Source organism: Penaeus monodon, chromosome 6, assembly GCF_015228065.2.
Source record: "Penaeus monodon isolate SGIC_2016 chromosome 6, NSTDA_Pmon_1, whole genome shotgun sequence".
Classification (NCBI taxonomy): Eukaryota; Metazoa; Arthropoda; class Malacostraca; order Decapoda; family Penaeidae; genus Penaeus; species Penaeus monodon.
The window spans coordinates 46,260,925-46,278,424 of NC_051391.1; the positions used below are offsets into that span (position 1 = coordinate 46,260,925).

Consider the following 17,500-nt stretch of genomic DNA (forward strand, 5'->3'; position numbering starts at 1 on the left):
GTGTGGTGTGTGTGGTGTGTGTGTGTACTGGTGTGTGTGTGTGTGTGTGTGTGTGTGTGTGTGTGTGTGTGTGTGTGTGTGTGTGTGTGTGTGTGTGTGTGTGTGTGTGTGTGTGTGTGTAGGTACGTAGGTGTGTAGCGGTATGTGTATGTGCGTGAATACCTGACACCACAAATCTTGCTAGCTTGTTGGGGTTGGGTGAGAGTTTATATCCAATATTCAACAGGTTGTTTAACATTTTATAAATGGATAAGTGAAAGGGATTAAATATATCAAAGAATATTTTTCATAGGTCATGGACTTATTCATTTGCATTTATATGGTCAGTTTATTTGAGGAATATTTCAGTTTAGCTATTTTCTGTGCTGGGTTCTAATGTTAAACATATTGTATTTACATTTGCTAAGTTAATGTTTGTATAATTCCAGTCATGTATTGAAACTGTCACTAGTCAACTTCTATGGTCTTTTAATAAACTTAAATGTAGTTTTACCAAAAACCATTACCAGTCATATCTTACATTTGAATCATTTGAGTACCTTGTTTGATTAATGACTATGTTCCACTTTCATATTTCCTCTCGCTCTTTGCTGAAAATTTAGCACCTGAATCCAAATCACATTACAGAAAACAGATTGGTACTACTATTCCAATGGTATTAGTAGAGACTTTCTACAGAGATAGTGACGTCTAGGACTGATGGGCATGAATGACGAGCAATGTATATGCATTGGAAGTTATAAGAAGACCCCCCGGAAGGCATCTTCAACAAGCATTAGGGGACCACTACCTCCAGTTCCACCGAAAACTTCTACAAACATCTGAAAGAGTTGTTTTATTTTATAACATTGTCAATATTATACACCAATATTACAAAGAACTTCACAGGAGTAGTGTAGATAGTAGTGGGCTTAACAAGCAAAAACAAAACACAATGCAAACTTACATTCACCCCAAGCAAATCCACAAAGATACTGCGAAAGATAATGGTAGCAGGAATGACAAAGCCCCAGGACATGAAAGGTAAAGTGAGCCACATGACAACAAGCAGTATGTACATAACCACCTCCAATATCCGAGAATCACCTGAAATTGTAAAAACATAGTTTATACCTATGAGTTAATAAGTTGCACTTGACAGATGCAAAATTTTACAATACAGTAAAATATACAGAGCTTACAGTCACTAAGCTAGATACGAGTGAAGCATGGATGTCAGAAACTCAAAATTTTACTTTTATTTGAAAAAAGGCAAGGGAAAGAAAATTTAATCAATAAGAGGGTAGGGAATGAATTGTCTTTATTTTTTCCCTTTTCGACAACTTCTATATTTCCCCCTAATAAACTCGTATAACAATCAACTATTTGAAACCATTCCACAGCTATTCACATATATTTCACTTTGAAGCACATTCCTTATCTCTCTTGAAACCCACACAAACTTACCTTTCTCAGTTCCTGTATTACTGGAGGAAGTGTTGGCATTTATGATATTTGTGGCTGTTGTATTCATACCATCGGTGCCTGAGACCTGAGCGTTGGCATTATCTGGCCCACATGTGATAAGGACTGCAGCCAAAACTGCATACAGCTGTCTGGAACAATCTAGATTAACTTTTGCTCCATATAATTACTTTTTTTTTTTTTTTTTTCTTTTGAAGATAAAAAATAAAGAAAGAAAGAAGACATGAGAGAAATTCATTCCATCAATATAACTGTTACTATTAGCAATTTACTATTGATACCAATACTGATAACAGTACTGCTGATGATGACTGACATGGGATAATTTATTCATCAATATAACTCAGTGGTTCCCAACCTTTACATCTTGGAGGAGCCCTTGTAATATATATATATTTTTTTTCATATTCCAAGGAACCCCTATATACATAATATAGAATTATGTACAATGGGGTGGGTGCTTTGTGCTCAGGGTGATGTGAAGCAATGGTGTTAAGTACTTGCATGCCTTCTCCCATGCAGCTAATAAATGGATGTGCTGGGGGGAGGGGTGTTGTCCCTCAGCAAGTGAGGCAGGCTGTGGGTCCCATTGGGAGGGCAAACATTGGGGTGCAGGCTGGGAACGAGAGTTGTCCTGTCTGCACCCTGGCAGGTGCCAACCTAGCATGAGGCCTGTGGGGCAAATATAGAATTATGTACAATGGGAACCTCTCAGGCAGATGTTGGACCCCACAGCCTGCCGACCCCTTTCTTTGGGGCAGCGTTGGCAAGGGTGGCAGAGGTGGCATCCACTTGGACTGACTGCCCAAGGCTTAACCTGTGGTGAACTATCCAGGTAGGCGCTTGGAACATCCACTCCTTGTAGCAGGATGAACAGTTACATCTGCTATCATATTATCTAATTAAAGCAATTGGGAGTTGAGGTGGCTGCCCTCTCAGAGGTAAGAAGACCTGGCAGTGGCACGATCAATAAGGGTGGGTACACCTACTACTGGTCAGGTCGTGGCAATGGTCATCACCTCCAGGGAATAGCCATTGCCATCTCCAGCCAACTTCAACTCTCGGTAGATGAGATAACACTGGTTGATGAGCGTATTATGGCACTGAGACTGAAGCATGCTTTTGGTTTTGTGTCTGTTATTGCTGTGTACACACTTCTACCAATGTTTGCAAACTTGATGTGAAAGTGTTCTACACCAAACTGACATGTATGACAGACAATTGCCCCCGGCAAGACATTCACATTGTTCTGGGTGACTTCAATGTGGTATCTGGCTGTGATCAAGCTGGTTACAAGATGTCTGTTGGCCCCCAGGGTTTGGGAGCTGATCCCAGTGATCCTCAGTGAGAACAGCCTCCTTCTCCAGGATTTTGCTAAGTCCAGAGATTGAGGATTTCTGGCTCCTGGTATCAGTGCTCCAACCCACATCGCTGGACATGGTGTAGCAATACAGGTACCATGGCCAAAGAAATCGGCCACATTCTTGTCAGCACTCGATGGAGGATCCTTCAGAATTGCAGAGTTTACTGGAGTGCTGAGTTCTGTGGCACTGAACATAGGCTGGAAGTGGCTACCCTACAGGTCCACTGCAAAACTCCCTGTCACTCTAGCATGTTTCACTTGGACAGACTGAGGGAGGAGTGTGCCCATGGGTTTGCCATGGCAGTCTCTGATCGATTCACCGAACTTGAAAACCTGAAGGACTGTGGGACTCCTTCAAGCATGAAACACTTGAAGCAGTGCATGAGTCCAATGGTGTATGGAGACAATGGAGCCCACTGAAGCTTGTCGCATTGCTCGGTTAAATGGCAATAGGTCTTCAGGTGGAGAGATGGCATTGGTGTTGGAGGAATGGCAGGGTGTGTTGGAGGAATGGCAGTGATTGTGTTGGAGGAGTGGCAGTGATGGTGTGATGGAGGAATGGCAGTGATGGTGTGTTGGAGGAATGGCAGTGATGGTGTGTTGGAGGAATGGCAGTGATGGTGTGTTGGAGGAATGGCAGTGATGGTGTGTTGGAGGAATGGCAGTGATGGTGTGTTGGAGGAATGGCAGTGATGGTGTGATGGAGGAATGGCAGTGATGGTGTGTTGGAGGAATGGCAGTGATGGTGTGATGGAGGAATGGCAGTGATGGTGTGATGGAGGAATGGCAGTGATGGTGTTGGAGGAATGGCAGGATGGTGTGATGGAGGATGGCAGTGATGGTGGATGGAGGAATGGCAGTGATGGTGTGATGGAGGGATGGCAGTGATGGTGTGATGGAGGGATGGCAGTGATGGTGTGATGGAGGGATGGCAGTGATGGAGGAATGGCAGTGATGGTGTGATGGAGGAATGGCAGTGATGGTGTTGGAGGAATGGCAGTGATGGTGTGTTGGAGGAATGGCAGTGATGGTGTGATGGAGGAATGGCAGTGATGGTGTGTTGGAGGAATGGCAGTGATGGTGTGATGGAGGAATGGCAGTGATGGTGTGATGGAGGAATGGCAGTGGTGTTGGAGGAATGGCAGTGATTGTGTTTGGAGGAATGGCGAGTGAATGGTGTGTTTGGAGGAATGGCAGTGATGGTGTGATGGAGGAATGGCAGTGATGGTGTGTTGGAGGAATGGCAGTGATGGTGTTGGAGGAATGGCAGGGATGGTATGATGGAGGATGGCAGTGATGGTGTGATGGAGGAATGGCAGTGATGGTGTGATGGAGGAATGGCAGTGAGGTTGATGGAGGATGGCAGTGATGTGTTGATGGAGGATGGCAGTGATGGTGTGTGGAGGAATGGCAGTGATGGTGTGGAGGAATGGCAGTGATGTGTTGGAGGAATGGCAGTGATGGTGTGATGGAGGATGGCAGTGATGGTGTTGGAGGAATGGCAGGGATGGTATGATGGAGGGATGGCAGTGATGGTGTGATGGAGGAATGGCAGTGATGGTGTGATGGAGGAATGGCAGTGATGGTGTGATGGAGGAATGGCAGTGATGGTGTGATGGAGGAATGGCAGTGGTGTTGGAGGAATGGCAGTGATGGTGTGATGGAGGAATGGCAGTGATGGTTGTGATGGAGGAATGGCAGTGATGTGTGATGGAGGAATGACAGTGATGGTGTGATGGAGGAATGGCAGTGATGGTGTGATGGAGGAATGGCAGTGATGGTGTGATGGAGGAATGGCAGTGATGGTGTGATGGAGGAATGGCAGTGATGGTGTGATGGAGGGATGGCAGTGATGGTGTGATGGAGGGATGGCAGTGATGATGTGTTGGAGGAATTGCACTGATGGTGTGATGGAGGAATGACAGTGATGGTGTGATGGAGGATGGCAGTGATGGTGTGATGGAGGAATGACAGTGATGGTGTGATGGAGGGATGGCAGTGATGGTGTGATGGAGGAATGACAGTGATGGTGTGATGGAGGAATGGCAGTGATTGTGTTGGAGGAATGGCAGTGATGGTGTGTTGGAGGAATGGCAGTGATGGTGTGATGGAGGGATGGCAGTGATGGTGTGATGGAGGGATGGCAGTGATGGTGTGATGGAGGAATGGCAGTGATGGTGTGAGAGGAATGGCAGTGATGGTGTGTGGAGGATGGCAGTGATGGTGTGATGGAGGAATGGCAGTGATTGTGTTGGAGGAATGGCAGTGATGGTGTGTTGGAGGAATGGCAGTGATGGTGTGATGGAGGGATGGCAGTGATGGTGTGATGGAGGGATGGCAGTGATGGTGTGTTGGAGGAATGGCAGTGATGGGGGATGGTGATGGAGGAATGGCAGTGATGGTGTGATGGAGGGATGGCAGTGATGGTGTTGGAGGAATGGCAGTGATGTGTGTGAAGGAATGACAATGATGTTTGTGATGGAGGAATGGCAGTGTTGTGTGAGAGGAATGACAGTGATGGTGTGATGAGGAATGGCAGTGATGGTGTGATGGAGGAATGGCAGTGATGGTGTGATGGAGGAATGGCAGTGATGGTGTGATGGAGGAATGGCAGTGATGGTGTGATGGAGGAATGGCAGTGATGGTGTGATGGAGGGATGGCAGTGATGGTATGATGGAGGAATGACAGTGATGATGTGTTGGAGGAATTGCACTGATGGTGTGATGGAGGAATGACAGTGATGGTGTGATGGAGGATGGCAGTGATGGTGTGATGGAGGGATGGCAGTGATGGTGTGATGGAGGAATGGCAGTGATGGTGTGTGGGAATGGACAGTGATGGTGTGTTGGAGGAATGGCAGTGATGGTGTGATGGAGGAATGACAGTGATGGTGTGATGGAGGAATGGCAGTGATGGTGTGATTATTTGGTAAAGAACCTAGTATATGATAACTAAATCCCAAGAGTCGTCTTTGTGAGTCATCCTTTACCGAGAAAATAACATATAGATTATTTTCCCCTGGTAATCGATGCATTTACTCACCCTTCGTGGGGGCTGGAGAGGGGGGAGGTGACAGCGGTGGAGATGATGGGAGTGGGGGTACGAGGGTAGTGAGAGTAAGAGGGGAGTGGGAGAAGGCCATGGTAATGTTTATGATTACCTATATTATTGCTATTGAAAGAGTGATGTTGATGGAGAATGCATATTTCTAGAAAAAAATATGTATGCGTATGCGTATGTGCATGTGCATGTGCATGTGCATGTGCATGTGTATGTGGTAATGTGTGTGTGCGTGTTGTGGCGTGTGCGTGTTTGGTGTGTGGTGTGTGGTTTGTGGTGTGTTTGTTTGTGGGTGATGGGTGTGTGTGTGTGTGGTGGGTGTGTGTGTGTGGGTGTGCGTTGTGGTGTGTGTGGTGTGTGGTGTGTGTGCGTGTGCGTGTGCGTGGCGTGCAGTGCGTGGGTGCGTGCGTGCGTGCTGGCGTGTTTGTCCTGCACGGAATGGTACCTTGTATATATAGTAAATATATAGTATGTATATGAGTATCATATTATATATATATATATATATATGTGTGTGTTGAGTGTGTGTGTGGTGTGTGGTGGTGGGTGTGGTGTGTGTGAGGGTGTGCAGTGTGGATGTGAGTGTGTGACTGGTGTGTGTGGTGTTGAGTGGTGTGGTGTGTGGGATGGCGTGTGTGTGTGTGTGTGTGTGTTTGTGTGTGAGGTGTGTGTGGTGTGGGTGCGTGGGTGGTGCGTGGCGTGCGTGCGTGCGGGTGCGTGCGTGTGTGTGCGTGCGTGCGTGCGTGCGTGCGTGCGTGCGTGCGTGCGTGCGTGCGTGCGTGCGTGCGTGTTTCCTCACGGATAATGTACCTTTCCAAAGCATCTGTAAACCCTTGTGTGTATAACGTCAACAACGCGACTTACTGTGGCATGAACTTAAATGTAAGCAGGCATTTGGTGTCATTCCAATAATAGCAAATACTTTAATACCCATGAAACAACATAAGATTGATTTGACTGTTGTTCCTCTCTTTCCCTATTGATATAATGGTGACATTATTGTTTTTACACAGCCACCCAACCTTGCAATTATTATTCCTTCCCTTTCAAGTATCCACACTGCAATAAGCGTGAATCTCTTATATCTGTTAGTTTCCAAAATGGACATGGCGGGTGCATCAGATTTAAATAAAAATGCAGAGTCTAAGAAAAGCACGTCTATTCTATAGATCTAGTTCGGTTACCTGGACGCTCATGTCGCTGCTGTTTTGGCACGCATATGAGTATCCAAGGCGAAGATATTAAGAAGCGTCAACGGAGTCTTTGTTACACTGGAACATCAGAAGTTGGAGAATGGGTTTTCTTCGGATTCGGAACTTGACGAGCAGCTCAAGATTTCTCGGAAAATATGAAGTCGCGTCTCTTTGGTCGTGATGGTAAGTATAAAAATGTTTCACTATGGTGTGTTGTAAGGTATTCCGTTCATCTTGCATTGAGATGACCGGCAGTTTGATGCATTTGAATTTAATACAGTGATGGTGTGATGAGGAATGGCAGTGATGGTCTGTTGGGGATGGCAGTGATGTGTGATGGAGGAATGGCGTGATGGTGTGTGAAGGAATGTGTGCAGTGATGGTGTGATGAGGATGTGCAGTGATGGTGTGTGTGTAGGATGCAGTGATGGTGGTGGGAATGGGGAAATGATGGGTGTGAGGAGGAATGGGCATGATGGTGTGAGGAGGAATGGGAGTGATGGTTTTGTTGGGGAATGGCAGTGGTGGTTGAGGAGGATGGCAGTGAGGGGGTGGGGTAGGGAAAGGCATGATGGTGTAGGGGGAATGGCGTGATGGGGTGATGGAGGGAAAGGCAGGGGGGTGTTGGAGAATGGCAGTGGTGGTTGTGGAGGGATGGCAGTGTGGGGTGTTGGAGGAATGGCAGGGTGGTGTGATGGAGGGAATGGGAGTGATGGGGTATGGGGGAAGGCGTGGTGTTGGGGGAAAAGGGAGTGGGTGTTTATGGAGGAATGGGAGTGTGGGGTATGGAGGGATGGCATGTGGGTGAGGAGGGGTGGCTGATGGGGGAATGGCGTGTGGTGTGAGGAGGAATGGCATGATGGGGTGTTGGAGGAATGGCAGTGTGGGGTTTTGAGGAAGGCAAATGATGGGTGATGGGGAATGGGAGGAGGGAATGGGAGTGAGTCGATGGAGGGGTGGCAGTGGGTGTGTTGGGGGAATGGCAGGATGGGGTGTTGGGGGAATGGGAGTGATGGGGTAGGGAATGGCAGGATGGTGTATGGAGGGGTGGCAGTATGTGTGGGGGAAGGAGTGAGTGTGGAGGAAAGGCAAAAGGGGTTGTGTGATGGAGGAAAAGGCATGGGGGTGTGAAGGGGTGGCAGTGATGGTGTAATGGAGGGTGGCAGTGAGGTGTGATGGAGGAATGGTGTGATGGTGGTGGGGGATGGGGTGTGGTGTGATGGGGGGATGCAGTGAGGTGTGATGGAGGGGGTGCGTGGGGGAAGGGGATGATTGAGGAGGGGGCAGTGATGGGGTGATGGAGGAATGGCAGGATGGTGTGGGAGGAATGGCAGTGATGGGGTGTTGGAGGAATGGCGGAAGGGTTTATGGAGGGAAAGGGAGTGATGGTGTATGGAGGAATGGCTGATGGTGTGTTGGGGAATGGCATTTTGGGGAAGGGGGGGATGGCAGTGGGGGTGATGGGGGATGGCGTGATGGTGTGGGAGGGATGGCAGTGAGGAGGAAGGCAGTGTGGGGATGGAGGAAGGCAGTGATGGGTTTTATGGGGGAAGGGGTGATGGGTGTTGGAGGAATGGGAGGATGGGGGTGTGGAGGAATGGCAGTGATGGTGGAGGAGGGAAAGGCAAAAATTTTATGGTGTGGGGGGAGGAAGGGAGTGATGTGGAGGAGGAATGGGAGTGATGGTGGAGGAGGAATCAGGATGGTTGATGGGGAAGGCAGTGATGTGTGAGGGGGGGGGGGGGGGAGGGGGGAGGGGTTTTGGGGTGGGGATGGGGGGATGGCAGTGATGGAGGAATGCATGACGGTTGATGGGGAATGGCAGTGATGGTGTGTTGGAGGAAAGGAGTGATGGTGTGATGGGGGAAGGCAGTGATGGTGTGATGGAGGGTGGGAGTGTGGGGAAGGCAGTGATGGTGGAGGGGGAAAGCCAGTGTGGTGTGATGGAGGGATGGCAGTGTGGGGTTTATGGGGGGATGGCAGTGAGGGGAATGGGGAGTGATGGTGTGAGGGGGAAAGGCATGATTGGGGGTGAAAGGAGGGTGGCAGTGATGGTGTGATGAGGGGATGGGAGTGATGTGTGATGGGGGATGGCAGTGTGGGGGAATGCAGTGACGGGGATGGAGGAAAGGCAGTGATGGTGTTTGGAGAAAAGGCAGTGATGGTGTGATGGGGGAATGGCAGGATGGGGGTTGGAGGAATGGCATGAGGGTGTTGGGAAAGCAGTGATGGTTGATGGGGGAGGCAGTGGGTGTGAGGGGGATGGGGATGATGGGGGGGGGTGAAATGGCAGTGTGGGGTTTATGGGGGATGGGGAGTGATGGTGTGAGGAGGGAGGCTGATGGAGGAATGGAGTGATGGTGTGATGGAGGGTGGGATGATGGTGGATGGAGGAAGGGGTGATGGTGTGTGGGGATGGGAGTGATGGAGGAAGGGATGATGGTGTGAGGGGAATGGGAGTGATGGGGTGTTTTAGGATGGCAGTGTTGGTGTGATGGAGGTGGCAGGATGGTGTTATGGGGGATGCATATGTGTGATGGAGGAGGCAGTGATGGTGTGTTGGAGGAAGGCATGTGGTGTTTTGGGGGAAAGGGAGTGATGGGTGATGGGGAAAGGCAGTGATGGTTTGGGAGGAAGGCAGTGAGGGTGGATGAGGAATGCGTGATGGTGTGATGGAGGGATGGCATGATGGTGTTTGGGGAATTTGAGTGATGGTTGATGGAGGGATGGCAGTGATGGTGTGATGGAGGATGGAGTGATGGTGTGATGGGGGAATGGGAGTGATGGGTGTTGGGGGAATGGCAGTGATGGTTATTAAAGGGGGAAAGGGAGTGGGGTTTGGGGAATGCAGTGATGGGGGATGGAGGAAGGGATTGAAGGTTGATGGGGGGAATGGCAGTGTTGGTTTGATGGGGCGGATGGAGTGATGGTGTGATGGGGGGATGGGATGGGTGATGGGGGAATGGGGTGATGTTGATGGGGGGAATGGCGTGGGTTTTTAGAAGGGATGATGGTGTGATGGAGGGAAAGGCTGATGGTGGATGGAGGGAGGCGTGAGGGTGTGGAGGGAGGCAGGAGGAGGAATGGGAGTGAGGGTGGGAGGAATGGGAGTGATGGGTGTTGGGGAATGGCAGGGGTGGGTGTGGAGGAATGACAGTGATGGTGGGGAGGAGAATGGCAGTGGGGTTGGGGGAATGACATGATGGGGATGAGGGGAATGGGAGTGTGGTGTATGGGGGATGGGATGAGGGGTTTTGGGGGGAATGGCAGTGATGGGGGGAATGGCAGTATGGTGTTGGAGGAATGGCAGTGATGGTGTAGGAGGGTGGCAGTGATGGTGTGAGGAGGGAGGAGGGGGGAAGGGGTGATGGAGGAAGGCAGTGATGGTGTTGGGGGAAGCAGTGTTGGGTTTTAGGGCGGAGGCAGTGATGGTTGATGGAGGGGTGGCAGTGATGGGGAATGGCAGTGAGGTGTGATGGAGGAATGGCAGGATTGTGTGGGGGGAAAGACAGGATGGTTGGAGGAATAGGGATGGCAGTGAGGAGGAAAGGCGTGAGGGGGGTTTATGGAGGGAAAGGCGTGGGTTGGAGGGAAAGGTAGATGGTGGATGAGGGGTGCAGTGATGGGGGAATAGTGATGGTTGAGGGGGAATGGCAGTGGTGTTGGGGAAGGCATGAGGTGTGATGGAGGGGGGGCAGGATGGGGGAATGGCGTGATGGTGTAGGGGGATGGGAGGAGGAGGGAAAGGCATGATGGTTGATGGGGGAATGGCATGATGTTTTTTGATGGAGGAAGACAGGATGGTTGAGGGGGGTGGCATGAGGAGGAAGGCGGTGGTGGATGGAGGGGGCATGGGGTTGGGAAAGGTGTGATGGTGAGGGGGGTCAGTGGGAGGAATGGGAGGATGGTGTGGGGAGGAATGGCGTGATGGGGAATGGCGTGATGGTGTGATGGGGAATGGCCCGTGATGGGGTGAGGGGGGGGCATGAGGAGGAATGGCAGTGATGGGGTGTGGGGGAATGGGGTGGGTTTGAGGAAGGCAGTGTGGGGTGATGGAGGGATGGCAGTGATGGTGTGTGGGGGGATGGCAGGATGGAGGAAGGCGGATGGTGTGATGGGGGATGGCAGTGGTGTTGGGGGAATGGAGTGATGGTGTGATGGAGGGATGGGAGGAGGGGGGAGGGAATGGGAGTGATGGTTGATGGGGATGGCAGTGGGGGAATGGATGAGGGTTTATGGAGGAAAGGCAGGGTGTGGAGGAATGGTAGTGATGGTTTTTATGGGGGAAAGGCAGTGAGGTGTGAGGAGGGGGGCGGAGGAGAATGGCAGTGATGGTGTGAGGGGAATGGGAGTGATGGAGGAAAGGCAGTGATGGGTGATGGAGAATGGCAGGGTGGGGTGATGGAGGGATGGCAGTGTGGGGGAATGGCAGTGATGGTGTGTTGGGGGAATGGCAGGATGGTGTGATGGGGGAAAGACAGTGATGGGGGTGGAGGAAGGGGGGGTGGTGTTGGAGGAATGGCTATGGTGTGATGGGGAAAGGCAGTGATGGTGGGGAGGAAGGAGTGGTGTTGGAGGGAAAGGGGTGTGGGGAGGAGAAGGCCCGTGGTGTTTTAGGAATGGAGTGAGGGGATGGAGGAATGGCAGTGATGGGTGATGGAGGAATGGCAGTGATGGTGTGATGGAGGAGGCAGTGTGTTGGGGAATGGCATGGTGGGGTGATGGAAAGGGAAAGGCAAATGATGGTGTGGGAGGGAAAGGCGTGTTGGGGGATGGAGGTGGCGGTGGTGGAGGGGGAGGGATGATGGGTATGGGGAAAGCATGATGGTGTGATGGAGGGATGGCAGTGTGGGGATGGGAGTGATGGTGTGATGGAGAATGGCAGTGAGGGGTGTTTGGGGGAATGGAGGTGGTTATGGAGGAAGACAGTGATGGTGTGATGGGGGGAATGGCAGTGGGTTTTGGGGAAGGTAGTGTGGGGTATGGAGGGAAAGGGAGTGAGGTGTGAGGAGGGGTGGCAGGGATGGGGGAAGGGGGGTGATGGTGGGATGGGGAAAGGATGATGGTGTGATGGAGGAATGGGGAGGAGGGGAAGGCAGGTGGTGTGATGGAGGGAAAGGCGTGATGGTGTGATGGGGGTGGAGTGATGGGGGATGGGGGAGGCCAATTTTGGTGGATGGGGGAATGGCAGTGTGGTGTTGGGGGAATGGCAGTGTTGGTGTGAGGACGGATGGGAGTGATGGTGTGATGGAGGGATGGCAGGATGGAGGAATGGCAGTGATGGTGTGATGAGGGATGGGATGAGGTGTGATGGGGGGATGGGATGATGGGGTATGGAGGTGGCAGGATGGGGGAAGGGAGTGTTGTGAGGAGGGGAAAGGGAGTGAGGGGATGGAGGAAGACAGTGATGGGTGATGGAGGGAAAGGGATGGTTTGGGGGAAGGCAGTGATGGGGGGAGGAGGAATGGGAGTGATGGGTGATGGAGGAATGGCAGTGATGGGGTTTAGGGGGAATGACGGTGGGTGATGGGGGGATGGCATGATGGAGGAATGGAGTGATGGTGTGTGGAGGAAGGAGGGTGTTGGAGGAATGGCAGTGAGGGTGTGAGGGGGGGATGGCAGTGATGGGAAGCATGATGGTTGATGGGGGAATGGCATGGTGTTGGAGGGAAAGGCTATGGGTGATGGGGGGATGGCAGTGTGGGGGAATGGGGTGATGGGGTGATGGGGGATGCAGGATGGAGGAATGCAGTGATGGGGATGGAGGAATGGCATGAGGTTTTGGAGGAATGACAGTGAGGTTGATGGAGGGATGGCTGATGGAGGAATGGCAGTGATGGAGGAATGGCAGTGGTGTTGTGAGGAGGGATGGCAGTGAGGTGGATGGGGGATGGCAGTGAGGAGGACTGCATGATGGTGTGATGGAGGAATGGGGAGTGGTGTTGAGGAAGGGAGTGATGGTGTGAGGGGGATGGCATGATGTGGAGGGGGGAAAGGCAGTGATGGGGGATGGAGGGATGGCTATGAGGAATGGCAGTGATGGTGGAGGGAATGGCGTGGGGTTGGGGGAAAGTAGTGATTGGGGTGAGGGGAAAGGGGAGTGATGGTGTGAGGAGGGAGGCGGATGGAAAGGAGGTGGTTGAGGGGAAAAGGGATGATGGAGGAATGGAGGATGGTGTGGGAGGATGGCAGTGATGGTGTAGGAGGGATGGGGTGATGGGGGAATGGGATGATGGGTGATGGGGGATGCAGTATGGAGGAATGGCAGTGTGGTGTGATGGGAATGGCATGATGGGTGAGGAGGGGTGCAGTGAGGGGGAATGGCGTGAGGTTTTTGGGGAAGGGAGTAGGTGTGATGGAGGAATGACAGTGATGGTGTGTGGGGGAAAGGGAGTGGTGTTTTGGGGGAAGGCAGTATGGTGTGATGGAGGAATGGGAGTATGGTTGATGGGGAAGGGGGTGATGGGTTTTTGGGGGGAATGGGGTGATGGGTTGGGGAATGGGATGATGGTGTTGGGGGGAATGGCAGGATGGTGGAGGAGGGATGGCAGTGATGGTGTATGGAGGAAGGCAGTGTGGTGTGAGGAGGATGGGAGTGATGGTTTTGGGTGGGGGAAGGCAGTGATGGTGTGATGGGGGGAGGGAGTGATGGAGGAAGGGAGTATGGTGTGTTGGAGGGGAAAGGGATGATGGTGTATGGGGAAGACAGGGGGTATGGAGGAATGGCATGAGGTGTGAGGGGGTGGGGATGAGGGGGAATGGCAGTGATGGTGTGTTGGAGGAATGGCATTGATGGTGTTGGAGGAATGGGAGTGAGGTGTTGGAGGAAGGCATGATGGTGTGATGGGGATGGCAGGATGGTGATGGAGGATGGCAGTTTTTGGGTGTGGGGGAAAAGACATGGGTGTAAGGGAATGGCAGGAGGGGGAGGAGGGAAAGGGAGTGATGGTGGAGGAGGAAAGGGAGGATGGTGTGTGGAGGAATGGGCGTGAGGTGTTGGAGGAAGGCAGTGATGGGGTGTTGGAAATGGCAGGAGGTGTGTGGAGGGATGGAGTAGGGTTGAGGAATGGCAGTGGGTTTGGTTGGATTGGGGGGATGAGGGGGGGGTGGTGGAGGGAGGCAGTGGGGTTGGGGAAGCATGATGGTGTTGGAGGGTGGCAGGATGGTGTATGGGGGAGGCAGGTGGTGTTGGGAGGGGTGGGAGTGGGTGGTGTTGGGGAATGGCAGTGATGGTGTTGGGGGAAGGATGGGGTTTTGGGGGGAAAAGGGATGATGGGGTTTAGGGGGAGGGGTGAGTTGTGGGGAGGGAGTGATGGTGGGGATGGGGGAATGGCAGGAGGTGTGGGGGGAATGGCAGTGATGGTGTTAGGGAAAGGCATGATTGGGTGTTGGAGGAATGGGTGAGGTGTTGGGGGGAAAGGCGTGGGTGGGGGGTGGAGGGGATGGAGGATGGTGATGGGGGATGGAGTGATGTGTGTGGGGGAAAGGGAGGATGGGGTGTGGAGGAAAGGGAATGTGGTGTTTTGGGGGAAAGGCATATGGTGTTTTGGGGGATGGAGTGATGGTGGGAGAAAAGGCAGTGATGGTGTGATGGAGGGGGGATGATGGGGTATGGAGAATGCAGTGATGGTGAGGGGGATGCAGTGATGGGGGATGGAGGAAAGGCATTTATGGGTGGGGAGGAGGGGTGATGGGTAAAAGGGGGGGGGAATGGCAGTGATGGGGATGGGGAAAGGGGGGAAAGGGGGCCCTGATCGTTGATGGGGGAATGACATGTGGTGTGAGGGGAATGACAGTGTGGTGTGATGGAGGGAAAGACAGTGATCGGTGGGAGGAAGAATGATGGTGTGATGGGGGAAGGGAGTGATGGTGTGATGGAGGAATACAGGATGGGGTGATGGGGGAATGATTTTATGGGGTGATGAGGGGTGGGGAATGACGTGGGATGGAGGAAGGGCAGTGATGGTGTGATGGGGAAAGCAGTGATGGTGTGTGGGGATGGCATGAGGGGTGATGGGGGAAGAAAATGGGTGGATGGAGGAATGACAAAGGGGAGGGGGGTTTATTTTGGGGGAAATGGATGAGGTGTGATGGAGGAATACAGTGATGGTGTGAGGAGGGAATGCAGTGATGGGGTGATGGGGGAATGACGGATGGTGTGAGGAGGATGGGAGTGATGGTGTGATTTTTGGTAAAGAAAATATAATGATAACTAATCCCAAGATGTCTTTGGAGTCATCCCTTTTCCCAGGGGAAAAAAATATTAGATTATTTCCCCCTGGTAATCGATGCATTTACTCACCCTTCGTGGGGGCTGGAGAGGGGGGAGGTGACAGCCGCGGAGATGGTGGGGGTGAGGGTACGAGGGTGGTGAGAGTAAGAGGGGAGTGGGAGAAGGCCATGGTAATGTTTATGATTACCTATATTATTGCTATTACAAAAGAGGGACTTGAAAAAACATACTTTTAGAAAAAAATTTTGTAGGGTTTTTGTGTGTTATGTGTATGTTTTTATGTGTATGGATGTGAATGTTGTGAGGCTTGCTGTCAGGGAGTGCATTTTTGGATGTGCATGTGTGGATGTGTGGTGTTGTGTGTGTGTGGTGTGTGTGTGGGTGTGTGTGTTTGGTGTGTGTGGGTGTGGTGTGGGTGTGTGGGGGGGTGTTTTGTGTGTGTGCGGGGTGTTTTGTTTGTTTGTTTGTTGTTTGTTTGTTGTTGTGTTGGGGTGTTGGGGGTGTGTGTTTGGTGGTGTGTGTGTGTGCGTGCGTGCGTGCGTGCGGGGTGCGTGGTGCGTGCGGCGGCGTGCGTGCGTGCGTGCGTGTTTCCTCACGGATAATGTACCTTTCCCAAAAACATCTGTAAACCCTTGTGTTGTATAACGTCAAAACGCGACTTTTGTGGGATAACTTTAAATGTAAGCAGGTATTTGGTGTCATTCCAATAATAGCAAATACTTTAATACCCATGAAACAACATAAGATTGATTTGACTGTTGTTCCTCTCTTTCCCTATTGATATAATGGTGACATTATTGTTTTACACAGCCATCCAACCTTGCAATTATTATTCCTTCCCTTTCAATTATCCACACTGCAATAAGCGTGAATCTCTTACTATCTGTTAGTTTCCTAAAATGGACACGGCGGGTAGCATCAAGATTTAAATACAAAATGCAGAACTAAAAAAGTCACGTCTATTCTATACATACTAGTTCGTTTACCTTCCGCTCATGTCCCTTGCTGTTTTTGCACGTCACTATAAAGAGTACCAAGGCGATAGATAAATTGCAAAGCAGTCTACGGAGTCTCTTCTGTTTACACTTGGAACAATCAGAAGTTTCGAATGGGTTTTCTGCGGTTCGGAACCTTGAACGAAGCAGCTTCAAAATTTCTCGAAAATATGAAGTCGCGAATCTCTTTGGTCGTGGAATGTTAAAGTATATATAAACTGTTTCCTTTATGATGTTTGTAAGGTTTCCGTTTCATCTCTTGACGGCCAAGTGTAATGTTTCCTATTACTTTATCTCCGTAGACCATTCAATGTTTTGCCAACATACTGGCAAATTATAATGTATATATATTTTAATTTTCGTATTTTCCATTGAAAGATACTTGTGTGTGTGTGTGTGTGTGTGTGTGTGTGTGTGTGTGTGTGTGTGTGTGTGTGTGTGTGTGTGTGTGTGTGTGTGTGTGTGTGTGTGTGTGTGTGTGTGTGTGTGTGTGTGCATACCCATAAACATATCAGTAGTCTTATTATTATGATCATGATCATTATCATTGTCATTGATATTGTCACAGTATTATCATTATTAGCTTTATAATTATTATTGCATCATTATTATCTTTATAATTATTATTGCATGACTCTTATGTTATTACACAGTACATCTCTGCAGTATTGTCACCAGCAATGTCATTAACTTTACTACTATCGTTACACATCTGCATTAAAAGCTGTTGATATGGTAATTCAGAATCTTTTATCATTGCAGATGTCATTATTTTTTATCATTATTATCATTACCACCATCATAGTTGTTGTTGTTGTTTGTTGTTTTTGTTGCAGTTATCATCATCATCATCATCATTATCATCATCATCATTTTCATTTTGTTATCATTATTATTATTATCATTATTATCATTGTTATTATTATTATTATTATTATTATATTATTATTATTATTATTATTATTATTATTATTATTAATATTGATATTATTATCTTTAATATTATTGTTGTTATTGTTATGATTATCATTTTCATTATTGTTATAATTTATTTCTTGTTATTAAGTTCAAAATAATAATCACCATTTTTAGCATTAAAATCGTGATCGTTACTATCATTATTAGGTTTGTTGTCAATATCATTGTCATCATAGTCGTCATCATTATCATTATTACTTTCACCATCACTAC

The 17,500-nt window shown here is 49.9% G+C and overlaps 1 protein-coding gene across 1 annotated transcript; it reads right to left on the reverse strand.

Annotated features, from left to right (window-relative positions):
• Positions 1-308: 308 nt before the first annotated feature.
• LOC119573806 lies at positions 309-16,437 on the reverse strand. Its single transcript, XM_037920907.1, has 4 exons — positions 16,301-16,437; positions 1,447-1,595; positions 947-1,086; positions 309-821 (listed from the first exon to the last, which is right to left on the reverse strand). Exons 1-4 carry the CDS (start codon positions 16,309-16,311, stop codon positions 738-740), a joined length of 384 nt encoding a protein of 127 aa, XP_037776835.1. The 5' UTR covers positions 16,312-16,437; the 3' UTR covers positions 309-737.
• Positions 16,438-17,500: the final 1,063 nt, after the last annotated feature.

What these genes read in the sequence shown, in the direction of transcription:
- LOC119573806 (XM_037920907.1), bottom strand. An exon ending in TAATACAGGAACTGAGAAAG is followed by an intron (nt 1,087 to 1,446) that starts GTAAGTTTGTGT and finishes TTACAATTTCAG; the next exon opens with GTGATTCTCGGATATTGGAG. An exon ending in TGGATTTGCTTGGGGTGAAT is followed by an intron (nt 822 to 946) that starts GTAAGTTTGCAT and finishes CAACTCTTTCAG; the next exon opens with ATGTTTGTAGAAGTTTTCGG.